This window comes from Bombus terrestris, chromosome 6 (assembly GCF_910591885.1).
Source record: "Bombus terrestris chromosome 6, iyBomTerr1.2, whole genome shotgun sequence".
Lineage (NCBI taxonomy): Eukaryota > Metazoa > Arthropoda > Insecta > Hymenoptera > Apidae > Bombus > Bombus terrestris.
The window spans coordinates 11,482,706-11,505,152 of record NC_063274.1 but is presented as its reverse complement, the minus strand read 5'-3'; the positions used below and the strand labels follow the sequence as shown (position 1 = coordinate 11,505,152).

The window sequence follows — 22,447 nt, the reverse complement described above, 5'->3', positions numbered from 1 at the left end:
TAGAGCCAATCAGAATGCGCCAGCTGGGATTCCGGGCTTTTGACAGAATCCAACGTGTATAAAGTATAAAGTGAAGCGTGGATAGAACTTATATAGTTGTATTAAAAGTTTTGTTGCAATAGCAAGTGAATGAATTAAAAGTTTTAAAGTGTTTGTGTTACAACTTAGTAAGGATATTTTCCACGTAATACACGAATTACTTTATCGGCACAACAATATGTAAGTTGTGTTCCATTATCATTTATGTTAACCTTGTAAACATAAATGTACTCGCTATTTTATTAATTTTTTTATCCTTGTTTTTCCTAAATTTTCATTAATATCTTATTTCTATTTAAGAAATGTAAGTTTCTAGTGTAATTTGTATTTATTATATCTTTTAACAGGTCATATAATTAGAAGTTTAACAAAAACATAATATTCTTAGTATATTTATCCATCTTTAATATATGTAATTTAAATATATTCAGTTTATTTGTTTTTAAGAAGTTTTATTTTATTCGATTATTAATCTTTATATAAACTTTTAAAACTTTGTTTTGTTGATGTAATGTAATATAGTTTCTTAAAAATAAAGAATATAAAATTAAAAAATTATTGCAGAAAATACATTCAAAATGAATAGTTCAGTATTATTAACGTTCTTTATTATTCTTGGAGTGGTATATACTATCACAGCTTTGAAAAATGATGAATGTGAAGGTAAATTAATATTTTATTTATTGTTTGTATACTATTTAATTTTATCACTTTTCTAAATTTGATAATATTTTAGTATGTATAAATACTGTGGAAAGGTTTGTGAATACTTTAAGTGAAGATGTGAAAAAAGATACAAAAAAGATCGAAGCAGCATTTAAAGACTTTTGTAAAGGTACTAAATCTAAGGAAAACAGATTTGTAAGTATTTATAATAATACGCTGTTGCTATAAACACTAGAATGTAATAAGCAATTTATAATTATGTTAATTGAATTTTTCTTTTTATTTTGTTAGTGTTATTATTTAGGTGGTTTGGAAGAATCTGCCACAGGTATTTTAAGTGAATTAAGTAAACCTATATCTTGGTCTATGCCTGCAAATAAAGTATGTGAAAAATTGAAGAAGAAGGATTCCCAAATATGTGATTTGAGATATGGTATGTTCGTTTTTAATTAATTCTATGTTTATGAATAATTTGAATTATCAAATTAAATTATTTTTCTAATTTTTAATGTATGATATTCTCATTTAATTTCAGAGAAACAAATTGATATTGATACTGTTGATTTAAAAAAGCTTAAAGTACGTGATTTGAGGAAAATCCTGAGTGACTGGGATGAAACATGTGATGGTTGCATAGAGAAAACAGATTTTATTAAACGAATTGAAGAACTGAAACCCAAATATTCTCATAATGCAAACTCAGAACTCTGAAAAGTGTTCAACACTGTAGATAAATTATTATGTTAGTATGGCTAAGCTTTGGGGTATTCTTTTTTTACAAAATAATTAATGGTATTTATGTTTCTTTATTCTGAATGATTGTATAAGAGTAATTTTGTATAATTCCTTTATGATATTTCTAACAGCCAGTATACATATGCATTTAAATTTCAGTTGATAATATTGAATTATATTTAATTCTGTAATATCTTGAACATAGGTCTAAGGAATTAAAAATGTTAAGCAGTGAAAATTTGTTAAGAAAGGATGATTCCTTTTAGTATAGCCATGCTAATACAAATTAAAATATCATGAAAGGTGCTCCGTTTTTATCACACCAACGTTAGACAAATATAAATAACTCAAATTTTTCATACAACAAATTATTTTCATGTTTTTATCTTTCATTGCTCTTCCTCAACTATTCTGATACTGTGCGTTTATACATGTATAAATCCTATTTATATCAAAAAGCCATGTACTATATAAACAGATATGTATTTGTGATGAATTATCAATAATGTGTTGTTATACATATTTATTTTTTTCTTTTTACATCAAAAAATCATAACTAACTCCTAACTTCTACAACATATTTCTCTCAATATTTTTTAACAATTGTATACAACAATACATTACCTTTTCAGACCACAAAAACATTTAAATTTATCATCTAATTTAGATAGTAGAATTAGAAATTTGTCAAGTGTTCAGTATTAAAGATTCATTAGTAACAATTTGTCAAAGTTAGTTCTAGTTTGATTTCCAATTATAGTTAATCCTAAGTACGTAGAATATTTGATGTGTAACATTGAAATTTATTGATAGAACATTATCTCTCTTGTACAGTAACATTGTTTTGTGAAAATATACTTATGAGATGTAAAATGATAAGGTATCAAATCTTAAAGATTTAATAATTGTGGTCATTTAATAAAAAAATTAGTAAATAAATTTGCTATATTATTTTATCTTTGTATGTAAAGTTTATATTGCAGCTATATGAAGCTATATTGATGTTTTTTTTATTAATTATTACAATTCGGTAAATCACTCCAATGTCCGTCGGCCTTACATGTAATCAATCCTTGCTTTTTACCACTAGGACACACATATGTTAATTGATCCTGATACAAATAAGAACGACCACGAATTGTTGCACCAAATGGAAGTTTTGGTTTATTACACGAAAGTCCTATAAATGTTAATTAATCAAGAAAGGATGATACAGTATTATATATTATGTAATATTGAACTTACTTGAACATCTACTATATATTCTGGACCATTTCCCATTTGCAAGACATCTTACATTCCCTTGACCAAGCATTTGGTATCCAGGTATGCATTCGTAAGTAATTGTATGACCAAATGTAAAGTTTACTGCTTCGATATTATCTTCTTTTAAAACTGCATTTGCAACTTTAGGTGGTTTTTGACACATTACAGCTAAAATAAATGTTTGTTCAAACTTTTGAGTAAAAATCGTTGAAAATATTTGTGACAGAACTTACGTTTACAAAAAGGAATAGTAGTCCAAGTATTATTTGGAAGACAAACAGATTTTTCATTGCCTTTAAGAATATAGCCTTGATGACATCTGAATGTAATAGTGCTATTAACAGTTCTTGTATAATTTGTCTCGATAATGTAACTGTATTCTGGAACCTAATAGTAATCTAATATTAATTTCATAGTTAAAAATTATATTTGTTTCTGAAAATAATTATATTACTTACTGTTATCAAATCACACATAAATTTCTGACAAATTCTATCAATTCCATTATTAACCAAGAGCTTATTGATGGTGTCATTTAATAATATATTGTCATTTATTTGCCATTTACCATGCTCATTACAAAACCAAGTTAAATCAGAAATAGAATCTTGAATGTTTGCATTACTCAATTGAATTTCTCCATTGTTGCAGCTAAAGACTATCCTTTTCATATAAGTATGACCTTCTACAAAATACTTTAGATTCTCATAAGTACCATTATATGGCCCTTTGCCACCCAATTTTTTATTCTGATCACTTTCCCAAGTAGCAGTATGATTATTTGAGTTTGTTTCTTCATGAAGGATTTGAAGAAGTGGATGACTTAAGATGGGACATTCTTGAGGTTCGCAAGACGATAACGTGGATGACCATTCTTCATCGTCTGTACAAATTCTAAAGTTATCACCGACTAATTTATATCCTACATCGCATTTTATTAGAATTTCAGAACCAATGGCAAATTGATCCTTTAAACTTTGATTTCTTCCGACACTATCGTCTCTTGATGTAATTCCTATATTCGTATTGTTAGACCCCATTTCATTTAAAAGTTCAATGGTATCATTGTTTTGTGTTTTAAACAATAACTTTCCATTATCCACGATGTCGGGCCACGGACACTTTAAAGGTACACAATCAGGAACAAATCCAATCCAAGTACCATTTTCCGTACATTGAAGCTTAAATTCGCTCAACAAATTATGATTGCCCTCAAACTTATACCCCGGGTAACAAGAATATCCAACAATATCGTTAAGATCGTAGTCCTTCTCGAGCGTGTCATTAATCGCTTGTAAATCAAATTTTGTGGCAGAAGTTTCGTGTAGATCTCTCGAATTTGAAGAAATTATGTATCCGTAATTAATCCTACGTAAATATTATGAAAAACTGTTTATTTATTATAAAATTATGATAATGTAGTATGAAATTATAGTAATTTTCTTTACTATGTCTCTTACCTTTTTGGTGGTGGACATTTATAAGGCAAGCAGGAAGGCCTTTCATGATCCCATTGTCCAGATTCCAAACATGTTAAAAGTTTTTCCCCTTTTACATGAAATCCAACATCACACTTGAATTCGATTTGCTGCCCTACCTATGAATAATACTTAATAAAAATTCCGCTCTTTTTTACACAATATTTGTAAATGAATCATACCTGTAGAATGGAAAGATCATCCCTTTCATATTCTTCTATCACGTACTCGATGTCCCCGTGCTCTGGAGCCAATAAATTTTTGCATGTTTTTCCTGTTATAGACAATTGTTAAGAATTAAAAGTAAATAATTAATGAATATTAATATTTTACTTCTATGATATTAAAATGTATTGTCTCGAAAGTGTACAATCTTTACCTATACAAACTGGAGGTAATCCGCTCCATTTTCCATTGGCATTACAAATTCTACGGGGGTTTCCTCGAAGTTCATAACCGATCAAACAAGAGTAATATATTTCATCTCCGAATAGATACGATCTACCTTGTATACGACCTCGAGGGAAGTATCCCGGAAATCCGCATCTTCTTCCTTAAATGAGACACAAATGTTAAGGTCGAAAAATATTGTATTCCATTCGAAAATTACGTAATTATATAAGAATTTCATAAACTTTCAATACAAAATCAACTATTATTTTCAGATGAAGAAAATGTTCTTTTATATTTAATATTTCATGATTCGTCCAGAAGAAGATGATTAATTAAGTATATAAGTATAACATCACAAAGTATTGCAACTTACTTGCGCAAACGGGTGTATAATATCCTTCCCACTGTCCTTGTTTAAGACACTTCACTGTCAAAGATCGGTATTCCCTACCATGAAATCGCACTACGTAACCACTGTCGCAATGATAGGTAATGTTTGATGCATCTTCGCTGACGTTTATGTTACCTTTAAATGGTACTACGGGTAAAGGACAGCCACGGCAAAATGGAGTGCTTAATATCTAAGAATATCAGGAACAATAAAACATTTATCATAGAATTGTAATAAAAGTACAATCATCTATATTAAGGAATAATTACCGCAACGTCACCGTGCATGTGTTCTTGCATTTGTGCCCATGCAATTACATTACCATGGTATTTTTCACAGGTGTTGAATAAATGTTTGATATCTTTGGCTGTCAACACTGTGCTCCAAATATCTAATAATGTTAGTTTTCCTAAAAACGATTCTAACTCCGAAAATCCTCCTCCGACGCGATCTTGTTCTTGTCCAATTACAAAAGTTCCATTTCCTAATTGGAAGAAGTATTAGTTTTTCTATTTTAATATAATATATTTTTGGTAGGAAGTCTCTTTCATTTCAATATTATCTTTTTGCAGAATATTAGATAGTATTATCTCTTTAACGTTTGGTACCTTGAATGGAACTTCCTTTCGACAAGTAGATGCCATTGTCTCTCAAAAGGCCGTCGATAAAAATATTCCAAGAGCCATTCTCCGATTCCCAGGTGAAACAAACGAAATGCCAATGACCATCGTTTACTTTAATATCGGTTATTACTTTCTCGCCGTTGAGATATATTACCAGCCTGCAAAATCAAGACAATAATAATTCATGTGAGTCAAATACTTTCTAAACTTTTATTCGGAAGGATATTTCATTACCCGTTATAATCTGTCAAAGTGAATGCATTATCGTAATAACGTGTAGCGTACGACAACACAGTGCCATAATTAAACGTATCTTTCGATTGTAGCCACAAACACGTAGTTAACTAAAATTAATGATAAAATAAAAATAAGTTATTTACATATACATAGTATAATATCATCGTTACATCGTTTAATATCATTTACTACCTTGGAAAGATTTATCGTAGGACCTTTCATACTGATATAATCTGTGGTTCCCGATTTACTAAAGCGTATCGTATAATCGGAGAATAATTCTATAAAGACACGATAAATTATTCAAGAAGAAATTATCAATTAGTAGAAAAAGCTTTTTAATACGCAAGATTATTTTTATTCGTATAAAAATGAATATTCATTAAGACTATACTTTCCAGTCTCGCAATGACGTCCTGTGAATAACATAGGACACGTGCATGTGTAATTGAGAACATTGTTTGTGCATTTTCCATTGTTCAAACATGGATTGCTCTCGCAATAATTCATCTCTATAGCGCAATTTTCTCCGGAATAACCATCTATACAGACGCACCTGATAATCAAGAAATTTGTTATTTTTTATTAATGAATGTACAATCCCATATATACATGTGTATATATTCTTATCTTGGTCACCTGTAACTCATTATTGTTGCATTCTCTTCTTCAATATTTATACAATATGAATTTTCGTTACACGGTAACCAATCACAAGGCAATAAATTACAATAGCGACCGAGAAAGCCAGGTCTGCAGAAACATTTCCAAGTGTCGTTAACATTGCGACAAGTAGATCCCTCCATGCAGGGTGAAGGATCGCAATAATCCACAACGATTTCACAAAATTCTCCTAATTTATTAATATATTTTAATTATTATGCATTGATATATTTCTTAAAAATTAATCACTCAATAATAATTATTTTATCATAGTTTGCAAATATACCTTCGAAACCACTTTTGCACTCGCAGGCATAATCATTCTCCGTACTTACACATGTGCCGTTGTTTCGACAGGGATTAATGGTACATTCGTCGATGTACAGCTATATATTTTATTTTAATTATTAATTAATTTATTTCTAATCATACTCTGGTTATTTGAGTAGATAATAATTGCTTTACCTCACAGTTGCTACCTGAATATCCATTTCTGCACGTACAAGAATATCCTATAGTATTGTTCGTTAAACTTTGAATATTACATATTCCTTCGTTCAAACATGGTGAAGAATCACACGGATTTTGGAATGTTTCACATTTAGAGCCTAATCAGTAGTTTTATGTATAATTATATTTCTTATTTCGTACTATGAACGAAGTAAAAATAAATTAAATAATTACCGACATAATAGTCAGGACATTCACAACTAAAACTGTCTTCTTCTTGTATACATTGTCCATTATTGAAACACGATTCTATATCACAGATATTAGTTTCGATTTTGTAAAGAGGTAGACATTCGTTTATACTTTTAGATCCATGATTTCTAGTAGTAGTGTCAGGTGGACACGAAAGACAATGAGTTTGGCCATATTCTGGTTGATAAAATCCAATGTCGCACATTAGGCAAGGTTCAAGAGCTAATCGTATGTTCTGATAACGTTTCTTTTGAGAATAGTATCCTGATTTGCATAAGTCTAAATAAAAAATATATACAAATATTACCTTCATAAAAAAATAATTTTTATGAAAGTGGAGAAAACGAATAATAAAAATGAATTGATATTGAGAGAAGGATTTGTTTATAAAGTACTTACGTATACAATCTTGTAGAGATTTTGAGTGCATTTTTTTCGTCGAAGTGTATTCAGGGCAACGTTTGCAGTTCAATGATCCACTTACGTTTTGATATTCTCCAAGGGAACACGATTGACATCGTTTGGTCGAGGAATTGAAGAAGGTTCCCAAAGGACATTTGACTAAAATTTAAATAAACACGATTATAGAATATTAATAATTCCTAATAGATCAGAGGAAACTCATTGAATTATATTTACCGCAAGTATGTCTTTTTAAGATGCTTCCTGGATTGCAGATTTCCTCAAAATTTTTAAAAATAAGATGCAAATTTAACGCGAGTTTCGCGATTTCTTGATTTGTTCTGTTGTTGAACAAGTTCAATTTCCCAGATTTTGACAACGACTCGAGCTTTTGCCGCAATTTCTCGATTCCTTCTCGTGGATTGTGAAGGTGCTCTTCGATTATTTTTCCTACATTAAACAATATTTTATATACGTAAATGTTCAAGATCTGTTTCATATTCATGTTTATAAATGTTCCTTTATTAAAATTTTATCGACGACCAGATTACCTAAAAATTTGAACTTCAATTCAATTTTTTCTTTCTTCTTCCTCAATTTCGTTTTACTTCTATTATCGTTTATTTTAACATTTCGTTTTGATTTTGAGTTAATACCATTCGTTGTCATTATATTAGTTATAAATAATTTAGAAATATCATCGTAGCTAAGTTCTCTTCGTTTTCTTATTACACTGGAATACACTGTATTCGAGGATGGAAGAATCTCCTCGCATTCAGGATCGAAGGTAATGAGGTCGCATTCGATATCGTTTCCACAAATGTCGAGCAATATCGACGTTAAATCGGCGGTAATATATTTGCTCAGCTAAATTACATTATAATAAAAATGATTTTATATGAGAAATTATAAAGTTGATAAACAAAAAATTGACAAATACTTACTTCACGGAGTGTCGTTTGGTTGTCACATATATTTGTTGCGTTTCCTTCTAATATAATACTTCCTTCTTGAGATGCACTTTTTGGAATTGTAGACTCTATAGAATGATAAAAAGAAAGAAGATAAAAAAAAAAGAATTTACGTTATCTCTTATATCTGATTATTTTGTATTAAAATTGTAAATCCTCGATATGATTTATTTGAAGATTTATAAATTGTGTCATATCTGTTAAATCAAACAAAGAAATTGTCACATTTAACGAACCCGAACAATCAGGAATGTAATTTTCTTCAAGCCAATTTGACGCGTTCCCGTTACATTTTAGTAGCAATATATTTTCTACGATTCCAACATTTGGTTCTTCAGACGCGAATCCATATCCCTCTTCGCAAGTTATAGTGCACTCGTTTGTCTCGTTCGTTGATGGTGCACTGCATTTGGAGTAACCGTTCAACACCTTTGGGATCTCTTTACAAGCATCTAACCGATAAAAATTAAAACTTGTTTATTTATAATTAATTAAATTAAAGGATATCTTATTTTATGAAGTACAAGCTAATCGTGTTAACGTGGCACCTTTTATGGTAATGTTTAACACGCAAGACACCTTATTATCGTACTTGTCGATGGCATTGTACACTACTTGCGTTAACCCAATAGGAAACGTGTTTTCTCCAGGAAGATAATTTTGTTCTACTTGTACAGGAGTTTTGGAATTGTCGTGAAAACCAGGTTCGTCCCAAGTCACGTTACTTATTCCGATTCTATTATCGGTGTAAAGTATCGGAGGATCTACGCAATGCTCGACCATTGGTGGTTCTTTATCTGCAAAAATTATATTCCTATATTTAAGCAAAATTATTGTAGCTCAATAAAAACAATCATCTTATAGTCGTAATATATTTATATTATAGTCACTGTTATTATATAGGCCTATTGCCTACTAAATAGTCAAGGTTCCAGGAGAGGATTTAGAATTAGGATATGACTTATGTGAATGAAATTAACTTACCAAGAACTTTAACTTTAAATTTACATCTAGCTCTATTTCCAGATGAATCTTGCGTCACATACATTACTGTACGTGTTCCAATCTTTACTTTCCAAGGGAAACTAATGTATGGTTTACTCCATAACACAGGTGATCTATCCACATTGTCAGTCACGTTCGGTATTGTCCAGCTTACACTGGCATATTTCTTCCCTGGAAGGCTCTCAGTGATAATGTCAGCTGGACAGATTATCGAAGGTGGTGTTTTATCTTTGAAAAAAAAAGAAGAAAGAAGAAACAAAATAAATTAATGCGATAACTTGAAAAATCACAAGAATTGAAATTCATAAATTTTGGATGTTACATTACCTATGCATCGATTAACAGTTCTACGTTGCGACCAGACTCCAGAACGGCCGCTGCAATGTCTGGAACGTGGACCCTCAAGTACGAAACCCTTTTTACACGTTATAGTGCAGTTCGTCCCAAACGGTAGCTTCTCCGGTCCCGAACAATTTTCAGGCGAAATTTGTCCATTCGCAACTTGTTTCAGAGGTTCACATTTTATCGCTATGAATGATATATACACATGTGTAATTAAGTAAGGAAGTAGAATTCAAGTATTTATAAAAAAAAAGACTAACAAAGAACTCAAGGGAAATATTAAGGTAAAAGATCTTTATCATATTTATTAATCTTGTAACTATTTTTATTAAGGCTTCCATCCAATCTATGTATATCATCAATCAAATATATCATACTATAATTTAGAATTATCTTTACTCATATTGATGTTTTGCATATATTAATGTTAAGAAAGATTGCAGAATTTACCTGTACACATAGCTTTGAGACCGTCCCATTGCGACAAAGGTAGACAATTGCGAACTTTACTTCCACGAAGTTGATAACCGGTTTCACATCTGAATTGACAACGAGAGTCGATTGGATACATTGTCGTATCTTCTATGCTCAAATGCTGGTCCTCGTCGTTTTGACAGCGCATTCGTCCATGTGTAGGAACTCGAAGTGCCGGACAGGTTTTCACTGTTTCAGCAATCGTAAGACACGAATGACGAGTTGGAAAAGGAAGGTTTCATAAATGAGTAAAAAAGCTTCAAATATGTAAATTTGCAATATCGTTTATGTATATTACAATCGAACCAATTACGTTCAATAGAGATGTGCAACGAGACTCACGCAAACATTTCGGTTCGTTCCCGGACCAGTTACCGTCTTTTCCGCAAAGTCGAATACTATCACCCGTCAGGTAGAAACCGATTCTGCATCTTATGCCACAAGCTGCGTGAACGACGTTGCTGCATGCGCTTGCTTTTACCAAATATCCATTTTCCGGTACTCTTAACCGTGGACATGTTATAACTATGAAATAAGAAGAATGGTTGAATATTTGAAATGTGAAAGAAATGCTGTTGAAGTATTTGTTTTTAAGTCTCGCTTGTAATAAAGGCTGGAAAGAATGATAGAATTATTAGGATATCATGGAATCACAAAAGGATCCTTTACCTTATCTAAGAAACATAAATCTCAACTGTTATACGAAATTTAATTATCTCAGTGTAAAAAAAGGAAATAAAAGTCTGTCATTAATGATTAATGAACTAGCGATAGATACGACATGAAATAGTTAGGAAGAGCAGATTTAACGTAATTGCCTTCTTTTGCTTTTGAAATACGGACGAAGTTCTTCGCAATCTTGTTTCAATAATACTATCATTTCAAACTTCACTGCAAACGAGCATAATATTTTTGGACAACTTTTCAAGAATTTAGACATTCATTTGCATTAGAAAGAAAAGTAAAAATAATGGACCCACGGTGCAAAAAGCCTCGCGATTTTGTAGCAACCTATAAAAATTTAACCGAGGAAATTCATAAGAGAAACCGCTTACGTATAAAATGGTTTCAGAAGTATGAATGGTTATTAGATGAACACAAGTATGTATATAAAATTTATTATTAAGATTCCTAGCTACTAATAAAGAATTCTTGTTAATTTTGATTTTGAAGGAAATTACAGAAAGAATTAGAGAAATTGTGCGAAGAAAAGCAAACGGTTATTGCCACGGAAACGTTCGAGCGAAAAGAGGGAAAAACTTGTTTGCCAGCTCCGATTACTACTAGCGGCGAGGTATTAATAAAAATTTTAATTTTCATTACCTTACCATAATCAGGTAATAATTACAAAACTATTTTGTTGCCGCTACGATGCTATAAAAATTTCTTTAAACTTCTAGACTTTGCTACTTCTAAAATATTTTGTAATTTAAATTCCAAATATACTATGACTCTCTAATTAAACGAAAAATACACGCTTAATCATTTTAAGTATTAATTAAATTAACATTTCAAAACGTGTATTTTTTTCATAGTACGGTTGGCTCGCATCGAAACCAAAATTTCAATTGGAAATATATGGAGCTTATAGACCGCAATATCCCGATCCTCTTAAAGAAATAACGCCATTATTTGGAAATATGCCTACTCTTCCAGTAGGCATAGGGTATATTTGGTAAAATACAAGACGAATATTTAAATAAAGAGAACGATGAAGTTTCAAGCAATTTCATTGCATCTTTAATTACCCTCGCATTTATTTCCGTCCGTGGTGAATCCGAAAGCGCAAACGCAATCCTCGATGGAAGTTGCAGGTACTTTAACAGTCACCTGATTCGCGTCAGGGCATGATATGCACATCGACGTGAGGTCACCGGAGATTTCTCCAGATGCGTACGTTCCATTTGGGCAAGCTGAAGAAAGATTAAATTAAGTTCGTTAAATGAAACTTGTAAGAGCGTTACGAGTATCATACGACTACCAAATAGCAACATCTATTATTTAATTATTCTATTATATTATTCTATTCCTTTATTTTAATAAGATTATCGATCTAATGGTGATTAGTTGTTTCTCAGAACTCATAGATAGGTGCAATCGTCGTATTTCTTAAATTTAACTTGCTATTGTTAATTCATTATTGCTATTTAATTGCTTAACATCAATATCATTTATATTCTATGATTTAGAGATATATTATATAGTAATATACCTACAATTCGAATTTATTTATTTATCTAATTTTTATTTCAGAATATCAGAGTAATCATTAATGTTATATGTACTCTGTTATATGTATATGTATATCGTGAAAAAATATTATTTAAATATCATTGATTCACTAGTTCTGTGATGATACAGCAATCATAGATAATACAACGTAATGAAAATTGAGATTGTCTTTATCGAAGAAAAGATATCGCATAAATACAGAGAAATTTCTATTATCGATAATCTTACGGTGACAAGAACCCTGAAAACCGGAGCCAAAATATCCCGCGGGGCAAATGCAAGCGTAATGTCCGGTCACAGTGCCGCAGGCGCAGGTTGCGAAATTATCGCAGCAATTTCGTTCGTTTCCGACTTCGCTGATATTTCTGCATAAGAGATTACAATTATCTGGATACGTCACTGGTATGTATTTGCCTGCTTTCAAATCTGTAACAGCGGAAACGGGACGAGCTCACATTAGATAAAGTACTTTACGTTCATTTGCATAAATAAACAATCGTGTCTCATCGAGTTCATTGTTTCTTTATTTGTTTATTGTACACGACAGATTGCAAATTATCTTTAAGATTTCCTTAAAGATTAATGTATTAAACATTTCAATAAATATTTTACCAAATATCAATTTATTCATTAAATATTTGGATAAGAACTTCATTTTTCAAACTTTTGTTCAAATTTGTTTAAATTTCATACTTACCGCGATGCAAAGCTCGTCGTACTAGAGCCTCGAATTCCACGAAACTATCGAGGAAATAGCTGTACGTGTCTCCAGGAGAGCTGGCTATGTCGTGCAGTTCGTCAACGTTTCCTGTTCTTATTCCGAATGTGAATACCGTTGCACCTGCAGTTTTCAGAAGGTTCGCCGCAGGTCGTGGATCGCCCCCATTGCTAAATCCATCGGTTATAAGAAACACTGCCTTCTTTGCATTCACTCTACCCTTCTCGAGTATTCTCTAGTAAATTGTATTAAACATTTCAAAACATTTTTGGATCTTATAAATTTAATATCATCTTGAATTTAGTTTCTGTTTATATCTGCGAACAATTCCTAACATCATATCTTTTATCTAGTTTATAACAATAAAAAGTTATAAATTGCAATTTATTAAAAAATATAATGTAAACTCGAAAACTGATATCTAAAACTATTTCATAACGAATGAGTGTAAGATAAGTGTTAGTAAAAAATGAAAGTAGGCAGCTTACAAGAGCTTCCAAAAGCGCGCCTCGCGTGTACGTTCCACCACCAGTGTAATTAATATTATTTAATTGCTTATTCAATAAGTAACACTTGTTATTATTGTCATTACTATGAGATATTTGATCTACGTTACGTCTGATGTGTCTTCTTCCACCAAACGTTACGATCGCTACTGTAGTCGTAGAAGGCTCCACAGAAAAGTCGGCCAAAAGATGTTTTACAAAGTTTAATTCGCTGTGAAAATTTTTTAAGCCAACCGATCCTGAAGCGTCAACGAGAAACACCAGTTCCACCTGGTAAAAATCTTACGTTAAATTAAAATCATTGCTCGTCGCTGCGAAAAAAGTTTAACGTTAATAGCGCTATTAAGATTTATTAAATTCTACGAATTTCATTTAACAGATATTGTTCATTAACGCTAATTAATATTTATTGAACTTTATTCGATCTTAATTACGATCCTAAATTTGCAAATATTTATTTAGGATTTTGAATTCAAAGAAGATTTTATGAACTTCAACAAGTACATTATTATTTATATGTACATTATTTATTTGTAAAATTTCCCATTACCTGATCGGTCTCGTTCCTCAAACGATCGATATTAGCTTTTAAAAGGCGCGACAAAGCGTCAGCTTTCTCTCTGAACGGTTTCTGAAGCTGATTTTTCAAGCTGGTATTTAATTCGTACCGATCTGTGCTTCTCTTATCTTTGAAATTAAACTCATTTTTTTCAGACACTCTAAAATTCTGCAATCCTATGTCGAGTCGGCTAATCTCACCGAAAAATGCGATCGTAGTTAGCAAACACAATGACAACCAAATTAACGTGCATATTTTCACGATTGGACTGATCATGTTAGCATATAACATTCACATAAAGTTTGTAACATTTATCTTTCAAGACATATCTCACGGGTCTCAAAAATATTAAATTCTTTTACGTCGATAAAATCAATACAGCGCTTTGAATTTACTCGTAATTTTTTTACAGAATTTCTTCTTTCGACGCTTGCACATATCATACTATTATAATTAATATCTATGTATACTTCTTGTTTAATTTACCAAATATTGATGATAGCTATAATTTTGAAACAACGAGAGTATTTCGATTTCTCAAAACAACAATTTGTCAAATTATAACAAATATGTGTAATACAAGTAATCGATTATAATTACCGATTTGTTTTTATCGTTAACTAGATTTACTAAGAGAACGCAATGTTCGAGAACACAATGAAAAGATCGAAAGATCAACTGTCGATACTTTAAGCTGAACTGCTACTAGTTGTAAACGAGCATCTAAATCGTGTCCGAGCTTTGAAAAGTTGAGAACAAGGGACTCTCTGTTCAACTTGTACGGTGCACACGTGTTCACATTCATCGAGTGATCTTGACGGATGCCCGATTTATTAACAAATCCAATCGGACTGCCTTACATGTCAATCAGCGCTGTAAATTAGAACAAACAGTGGCAGAAATAACAAATAGATCATGATCGCGTTAAAAGAGCGCCGCGAATATTATCACGTGCGATTCTGCACAATTTTCAGGCAATCTTATTTGAATCGATTCGTATTATTCCACGCGATGCATATTTTACAATCAAATTATGTAACATTTAACATGTAACATTACGTAATGTAACATATGTAACATATAACGCATGTAGGTTACCAAGCAAGCTGAAGTGGCAGGGCTACCGAAGAATATTAGAAAATTCGTTTTATGCACACTGTCAGAACTGGTGCAGATATTATTTCGCTACTTTAAATTTGAGATGCATAAGATTACAACAATGTACAATAAAACGAGCGTTAATTATTCTGATCAGAATCATTTGCTTTAACTTACCTTTTGCGATAAGGTCGAAAGTACAACATCCTTACGTTCCAATAAACGACGATCATAATGTCGCTTCATAATTCTTCTAAGCATCTAAATTAGATCTAGTTAACGTTGATCTTCTTCTTACGCTTCAATAGATAACATTCTAACGCAGACAGAGCCGTTCAATGTAACTTGAAAAATCTGGAGGATGTTAAAAAGATTCGAGAAAGATGAATAATTTCCCGCAACAGATAAGGTACACTATGAATATGTTGCGTAAAATTTTCTAAGCGACGTATGTTACACAGTTCGGTCTTAACGTGTCTATGATAGCGTTCGAGGAAGGGTGTCATGTTTATGTCACGTGTAGGAGAAATGTTGAACGGTGGACCGCGGCAGCAGCATGTGAGGTCAGAAAAAGGCTTACAGTTTCCGTGTGACCCGCATACATATCGCATCAATGCGACGTAAATTGATTTTTCTGGCTGGGATATATCGCGAGAGGCCACGCGCGCACATCGACCGGCAACGATCGTACAATGATTTAAAGTACTCGGTGTTTTCGCGGCTTCATTGTCACATTTTCCATTATTTTATCGCGCCTCAGATAACGAGCATCCTCTAAAGACAAGCGAAACTAACTCTCTCCCCCCCCCCCGCCCCCGGTTACCAATTTTGCGTTGTTTACACGGATTTCCAAGTGTTACGACATAATTATCGACATTTCACTTCTGCATGAATACGTCTCGTTCTATTTTTGGTAGTCGATGAGACGATCTTCTCCGACGATTTCTGCCTCGTCAAAGATTCCTGAACACGGTTCTGTGGAAGAAAGTGAACGAATAATTATGTCGATCTCGATTGTGATCACATTAATAATGATGATGATGATGATGATAGTCGGAAGTTGCGAAGCTTACGAGAAGGATGGAGTCCTCCGGTTGTTGGATATCCCCCGTCATTTCCGCCAATCGAAGGAACAACAAGAGAACCGAGGACATATGGAGCAATGTCGTGCCACGAATCTCCGGAAGGAACAGTTGGGACACGTGAACGTGTTCGCATTTTTGGATCCCTCCTGGTATTACAGCTACAGGCAAGCAATCATGTAAGATGTTGATGGAATGATCAGTATGTTCTATCGATAGTTTTAGTAACACTTATTATTGTAGATTAGATGCGTCTAATGGCCAATAATTTGTATTCGTACTCACATGAAATTTCACATTCGTTTATTTACTATTTACTTTACTTACTACTTTTGATTTGTTTAATTCTTCATTTAATAATTTCTAATAAATTGCACTTTGCGCAGACTTAGTTCAATTTAGTTTCAAATCTGAATCTGAAATTTTTAAGAGACACGAATTAAATGTAAAGTTCGTTGAAGTGACACTTGTAAAAATCATTTGGTACAAGGTTGGGATTATTGAAGAAGCGATTAGACACGTCCGGTTTTTCGAATATCTTGTTCTTCATGGTGACACCGCCGTCAGATTTGCCGGAAGACAGCACGGAGAACAATATAGAGATAAAAGCGTGGAGGGAAATATCTAAAAATATACAGGATTCCGAGTACTTCTTCGACTTAGAAGAATCGTTGTTCGCTGACGTTGAGAACAAGAAAAAGGACATAATTTTTCTTCAAGACACTTCCGAGTTGGGTATCTGGAAAAGTTTTTATGCATCGAAAGACGAAGTAATCATTATCGATCGGTGAGCATTTAATACGATCAATTTACAATCGTAGAAATTTTGTTAGGTAGAACACGATTTCTTTAATATTAACTCATCTCATAATCTCACGGAAGAAAAAAATATTTGTTGAAATACAAAATTAAATCAGCTTTTACTAAAATAGAAATATGTTTAGAAAATAACAAAATATGTTTGAAAAATTCATCTTGCTTTTACAAATTTTATTAAAATATGAATTAAATGTCAATAATTTCATAAAATGTTATTGCAGCTGCGGTAAAGTAACTTATCAGATCATAGTACCCTGGAGTATACTATACTTCCCTTACGTTAAAGCGGCCATTCTTTCCACGTACAACGATGATCCATGTGGTCCTTGCTATGTAAGCAGAATTCGATAAATTTTCAAATAATAATATCGCGATTTTTTTTTAATCTTTAATCTAATCTAGTCGAAAAAAGAACGCACAAATATATATAAAAAAATTATTTAATTGCTAAATAGGTACAATCAACGATAGGACGCGATTCAGTGGAATACGAGGAATACCTTTTAAAAGCTATCAATTCAGATGAAATAAAGATAGATAAAAATCTTGATACGCGTACAGAAAGAGTATTTACCGATTTAACGACTAGCAATATATCCTCAGAGGAATTAAAAGAAATTGAAGATGATAAAAATACCAGTACCGTCGTTCCTTTTAATCCAAGCAATAATGGAAGTACGGTTTATGATATCACAACTGAGTCGTCAACGGTACGGACTACAGAAAATATGAAAAACGATGACAATGTACGAGACAACATTCTTTTTACCGATAAGAATATTGAAATAACTTCTGAAATACCATTGGAACAAGAACAAACTCAGATACCGACTATAATATCAAACTTCGCGACGACCGAAGTATACAGTGAAGCGCAAGATTGTATCTTTTCCAATAAGCACGTAAATGGTAATAACAACTTTTCCACGAGTAACGACTCAAATATCGATTTGACAAGAAATCACGAAGATCTTCAAATTGAATCAAATATTAGTTTAGAAGATGTGAAAATGAAAGAACAAGAAGGTATTAAATATCAAATATTATCATAATTGATATTGAATTTTCAATATTATATTTTCAATTTTCAATATTGAATTCGCTTTTTATTTGCTTATATTAAAATATGTATAACTTATATAGTATATAAGATATATAAAACATATCATTTTTTCTTTACACAAATCTTTATTTCTCACGTTATTTAACAGTAAGTAAGAATACTGAGCCACAAAGTCCAAACGACGAGAATATGCCTTTACGTATTATATTATACGCTCCGCATTTACATGAAGAAAATGGAACATTCAAAAAATATACGCACTTAGTTCTAAAAACAGGAAGTCCTGATTATCATGATCATTTTAATAGCAAAAGTACAACTTCTGATCAAGAGGTATGGTATGCACAGTAAATACAATAAGTTTCTTCTAACAGTATATTGGACCCGTTTTAATTGTTGAAAACGATAAGCCAGCAGCATTAAAAAGGTCAGAATCAACGATATTAGACGATAAAACGTTGGCTCAATTCGTGCACAGTGTAGACGAGAGTCCAGGAGTATATGGAGAAATAGCAAATTATTGGCAAACTATCGACGAAGATGAACTCAATAATAAAGACGAAAATACAGAGTATACAGATTACGACTACGCTACGGTAATAATACTTAAAAATTCTTTTCAGAGCATTTTTCATTTACAATTAAAGTTTTATAAAATATTCTAGGCAGAAGATACAGAAAGTAATACTAATGATGCTTTCGATAATGAAAGCAGTGTATTAAAACCAGGCGATATCGATTCAACTGATTCAGACATGAATATTACAAATAACAATGATTTGGATGATTTTATGCAACGAAGATTAATCGAGCATTATAATAAATTATTAACATGGATTTACTATATCATTTGACAAATCAATCACACTTATGACAAATACGAGTATCGTAAAAACATGTCTACACAAGTAATCATAAAGTTGTATAGTTGTAAAATAGACACGGAAATGAATCTCTTATTTATACATCGTTTCACATCTTAAAAACAGCTTCACGTGTAGTGTACATATAAGTATGTATAAATATTTTTATGAACACATAAGGTAGAATCGTGAAGTTTTATTTATAATATTCTAAGTAAGAAAAAACTTTCAAAAACGTTGTTTTTAGAAAGATTTAAGTATATATCATTAAGTATACTCATTTGTAATTTCTTCTGGTTCGCTTACATCGTCCGAGTCTAAACTATTACTATTGCTTGTTGTAGTGGTACTTGAAGTGCTACTTTCTGAATCGCTTTCAGAATCAGTATCGCTGCTGTCGCTTGAACTCGAGCTACTCGATAACCTATATAAAACATAATTTACATGTGCATTACTAAAAAATGTAGGAAATAATAAGTTTTATAAATCTTCCTTACTGTGCATTTCATCCATGCGTAATGTGCAAATATAATGGCAATTTGTTATTGCTATAAGTTTTATTACTGATAAGTTTACAATTTGATATTCATGTAATTCACCAAAGGAATGTGCATTTTAGAAGTTAGTGTATTATATTAGTATATTTCAGATTAAAATATATATAGAATATGTACAAATATTTATTTCATTTATTAAGAGGTAAACGAGAAAGCTTTGTTAAGGAATATATTCAAAGCAATTCTATTGAAATACTTACAAATACTTTAAAGAATGTTTGTCTTTAATGTAGTATATAGTCTTTGGCCTTTAAAATAAAATCATATAACATAAAGACATATAATATTCTTCAATGAATCCCAGAATTTTCTAAAAGTTACAAAATATTTTGTACATTATACTTACTTATCTTTGTCATTGTCATTAACTGTTAATTCATCCATTTGATCCACTATTTCATGAACAGAATTTTCTATAATAAGATCTTCTTCTTGCACAGAATAAGCTGCTTGCTCTAGCTCTGCTAAGTCAAGTTGCATGTCATCTTTGGAAGGTTGAACCTTAAGAGAAATAAATATACATTAATAAACCCTAAAAAGTTACTCCTTAATATTTATATACTTACATTAGCGATAAGAGATTCCAATGATTCGATTAAAGATTCATTAATCTGTTGTAACCAGATCAGGTAATCTTTTATATACAACTGATTTAATATATATCGCGGTTCACACGAATTGTTAAACAAACTATGTACTTCACAAAAATGTTTTATAATATACTTTTTACCTAAAAATTTATGAAAAAATATTAAGCATAAGAAATAATGTACTAAATGAAATATTATAAATTAAAAAACCTGTGCTTTGTTCATTACTAACCTAACTTAATTACTTTCTTTACATCTTCAAAAACTTTTTTAGACAAATCCCAATTTCTAAAAAGTGGGTAACATATCGATCTTCTAAAACAAGCTTTTACAACTTCTTCTGCATCAGAAAACTCCTAAAAATATTATTATCAATACATAAGACAATATAATAAAAATAACTATTGATACTTCTGTAAACATTTTACATACATCAAACCAACACAAAGTGGAACTTAATTTATTAATAGTCCAACTACTTTCAACCGTATTTTCTCCTAATGTTGTTCTGTGATTATAGCAACAACCAAATAAAATATCCATTAAACCTAAAAGTAACTTATGTGTTTCTTCATTGTTTAATAAATATTCTTTGTTTGGGAGTTCTTTTAATAAATCTACTTCAGTTTCATTGAAAGAAATATCTTCTTTTTTCAAAGTGTCCCATTCTGCAGAAAATGAGATATATGGTTCTATGCATTCTGGTTGCATAAGATCTGCCAAATAATGTTCCTCGTTAAAATCTGAAATTTCACGTTTCTCTCGCAATTTTCTTCTCTCAGATTGAGGTATTGTATCTGGCATTGGAAGATCTATTATTTCCTTAATCCATGCTGACTGAAATTAAAAGTGAGAAAGTTATATGCCACTACTAGATGTTGTATAGATGTAGGACATATATATATTAAATATTTTAATGCATTTACCTCAAAAGCAGCTAAAGCTACAGATACTTTATTGGCAAAACCATATTTAGGAGATACAGACAAAAGAGGTACAGTTTCTATAGTATTGTTCTGATGCATGTACCATTCATCTCCATTAGTGTTTTCATTATTTGGTGTAAATTCATGCTCATTTGGTATATCATTAATATCTTCAGAATTTGCTGATGGATTTCCAATTACTTCGATGTTTGGTACAATTGTACCCTTCTTTTTTGGTGGAGCTAATAATGTACTTATCATATCCAAATTTTCAAAATATTCTCCTTTTATCACTTTTGAAAATCTTAAAGAGAAATCTCCTTTTTCGCAATCGTATGAGCCAAATGACGAGTCGTTATCTTCAATTTCACCTGGTAGTTTTAACCTAAAAATAGAGAAATTTTATTAAAATAATATTTATAACTATTAAGTACTATTACTTTACCTCAAATAATATGGTGTAGAAAAAAATCTGAAATCTGTTCCATCAACGTAAATCTCCGTGTCTTTGATATTGGCATATGGTGCATGAATGATTATTGCGACTTCTGTGTCAGTTTGAGTTATTTCAAATCGTGGAGTTAACATCTTTGTAATGCACTTAGAAAATGTATTTTATTTAAAATTCTTTCCTCACGTTCTTATAATAAGCGAGTACCATTCATTATCGATACAGACATAAAAGTAAACACATAATATATTAATAAATGCTTTATTATACACTATGGTTATTTATATATCGTATAAGAAAAATCTTTAAAGCTTCTATTTGTAATATTATTATACTGGTTGTAAATGTTCCTAACTCTTCAAATAACTTTGTACACATAAATTCGATTCACTTACAATTTCATTGACATCTTAGTTTCAGACGAAATCATGTGTTATTGCAATAATAGTTTAACGATAAATATATCGATGTAACTATCGATTTTTAGTTGGTCAAAGATTAACCAAACGCATACTTCACTACATTTGGTAGAGCGGCAGCAGCCATGTGATTAACGTTTTGTAACCTATACGATTTATTATCATGTTGAATGAAAT

The 22,447-nt window shown here is 31.3% G+C and overlaps 5 protein-coding genes across 9 annotated transcripts; 3 read left to right on the top strand and 2 right to left on the bottom strand.

Annotated features, from left to right (window-relative positions):
• The first annotated feature begins 25 nt into the window (after window positions 1–25).
• LOC100643284 (mesencephalic astrocyte-derived neurotrophic factor homolog) lies at window positions 26–1,962 on the top strand. Its single transcript, XM_012309518.3, has 5 exons — window positions 26–219; window positions 604–702; window positions 776–900; window positions 997–1,138; window positions 1,241–1,962. The coding sequence occupies exons 2-5, from the start codon at window positions 618–620 to the stop codon at window positions 1,414–1,416; spliced, it is 528 nt and encodes a 175-aa protein (XP_012164908.1). The 5' UTR covers window positions 26–219; window positions 604–617; the 3' UTR covers window positions 1,417–1,962.
• LOC100642328 (sushi, von Willebrand factor type A, EGF and pentraxin domain-containing protein 1) lies at window positions 1,947–15,991 on the bottom strand. 2 transcript variants are annotated; one of them, XM_048406811.1, is made up of 34 exons: window positions 15,678–15,991; window positions 15,003–15,275; window positions 14,394–14,904; window positions 13,826–14,113; window positions 13,317–13,572; window positions 12,848–13,045; window positions 12,136–12,300; window positions 10,730–10,912; window positions 10,364–10,576; window positions 9,899–10,099; window positions 9,551–9,799; window positions 9,115–9,363; window positions 8,803–9,018; window positions 8,540–8,634; window positions 8,147–8,462; window positions 7,833–8,045; window positions 7,593–7,754; window positions 7,176–7,472; window positions 6,957–7,099; window positions 6,778–6,877; window positions 6,468–6,681; window positions 6,227–6,384; window positions 6,021–6,109; window positions 5,826–5,935; window positions 5,577–5,749; window positions 5,238–5,452; window positions 4,951–5,158; window positions 4,564–4,737; window positions 4,367–4,458; window positions 4,167–4,303; window positions 3,165–4,074; window positions 2,940–3,093; window positions 2,686–2,874; window positions 1,947–2,620 (listed from the first exon to the last, which is right to left on the bottom strand). In XM_048406811.1, exons 3-34 carry the CDS (start codon window positions 14,691–14,693, stop codon window positions 2,454–2,456), a joined length of 6,834 nt encoding a protein of 2,277 aa, XP_048262768.1. In that variant the 5' UTR covers window positions 14,694–14,904; window positions 15,003–15,275; window positions 15,678–15,991; the 3' UTR covers window positions 1,947–2,453. The 2 variants fall into 2 exon arrangements, with proteins under 2 accessions (XP_048262768.1, XP_048262769.1); XM_048406812.1 differs by having other exon boundaries at window positions 13,949–14,113; window positions 14,394–15,275.
• Window positions 11,353–12,114, top strand: LOC110119347. Its single transcript, XM_020863414.2, has 3 exons — window positions 11,353–11,488; window positions 11,561–11,681; window positions 11,923–12,114. The coding sequence occupies exons 1-3, from the start codon at window positions 11,358–11,360 to the stop codon at window positions 12,064–12,066; spliced, it is 396 nt and encodes a 131-aa protein (XP_020719073.2). The 5' UTR covers window positions 11,353–11,357; the 3' UTR covers window positions 12,067–12,114.
• Window positions 15,892–20,578, top strand: LOC100643041. 2 transcript variants are annotated; one of them, XM_048406816.1, is made up of 8 exons: window positions 15,892–15,909; window positions 16,554–16,761; window positions 17,073–17,369; window positions 17,623–17,734; window positions 17,857–18,427; window positions 18,613–18,797; window positions 18,875–19,060; window positions 19,130–20,578. In XM_048406816.1, exons 2-8 carry the CDS (start codon window positions 16,655–16,657, stop codon window positions 19,316–19,318), a joined length of 1,647 nt encoding a protein of 548 aa, XP_048262773.1. In that variant the 5' UTR covers window positions 15,892–15,909; window positions 16,554–16,654; the 3' UTR covers window positions 19,319–20,578. The 2 variants fall into 2 exon arrangements, with proteins under 2 accessions (XP_048262773.1, XP_012164910.2); XM_012309520.3 differs by lacking the exon at window positions 15,892–15,909 and having other exon boundaries at window positions 16,085–16,761.
• On the bottom strand, window positions 19,284–22,389 carry LOC100642806 (protein SHQ1 homolog). Of its 3 annotated transcripts, XM_048406818.1 has the most exons (9): window positions 22,247–22,389; window positions 21,846–22,040; window positions 21,401–21,785; window positions 20,907–21,311; window positions 20,707–20,830; window positions 20,451–20,614; window positions 20,231–20,385; window positions 20,085–20,132; window positions 19,284–19,751 (listed from the first exon to the last, which is right to left on the bottom strand). In XM_048406818.1, the coding sequence occupies exons 2-9, from the start codon at window positions 21,986–21,988 to the stop codon at window positions 19,595–19,597; spliced, it is 1,581 nt and encodes a 526-aa protein (XP_048262775.1). In that variant the 5' UTR covers window positions 21,989–22,040; window positions 22,247–22,389; the 3' UTR covers window positions 19,284–19,594. The 3 variants fall into 3 exon arrangements, with proteins under 3 accessions (XP_048262775.1, XP_048262774.1, XP_048262776.1); XM_048406817.1 differs by lacking the exon at window positions 22,247–22,389 and having other exon boundaries at window positions 21,846–22,074; XM_048406819.1 differs by lacking the exons at window positions 20,085–20,132; window positions 22,247–22,389 and having other exon boundaries at window positions 21,846–22,074.
• Window positions 22,390–22,447: the final 58 nt, after the last annotated feature.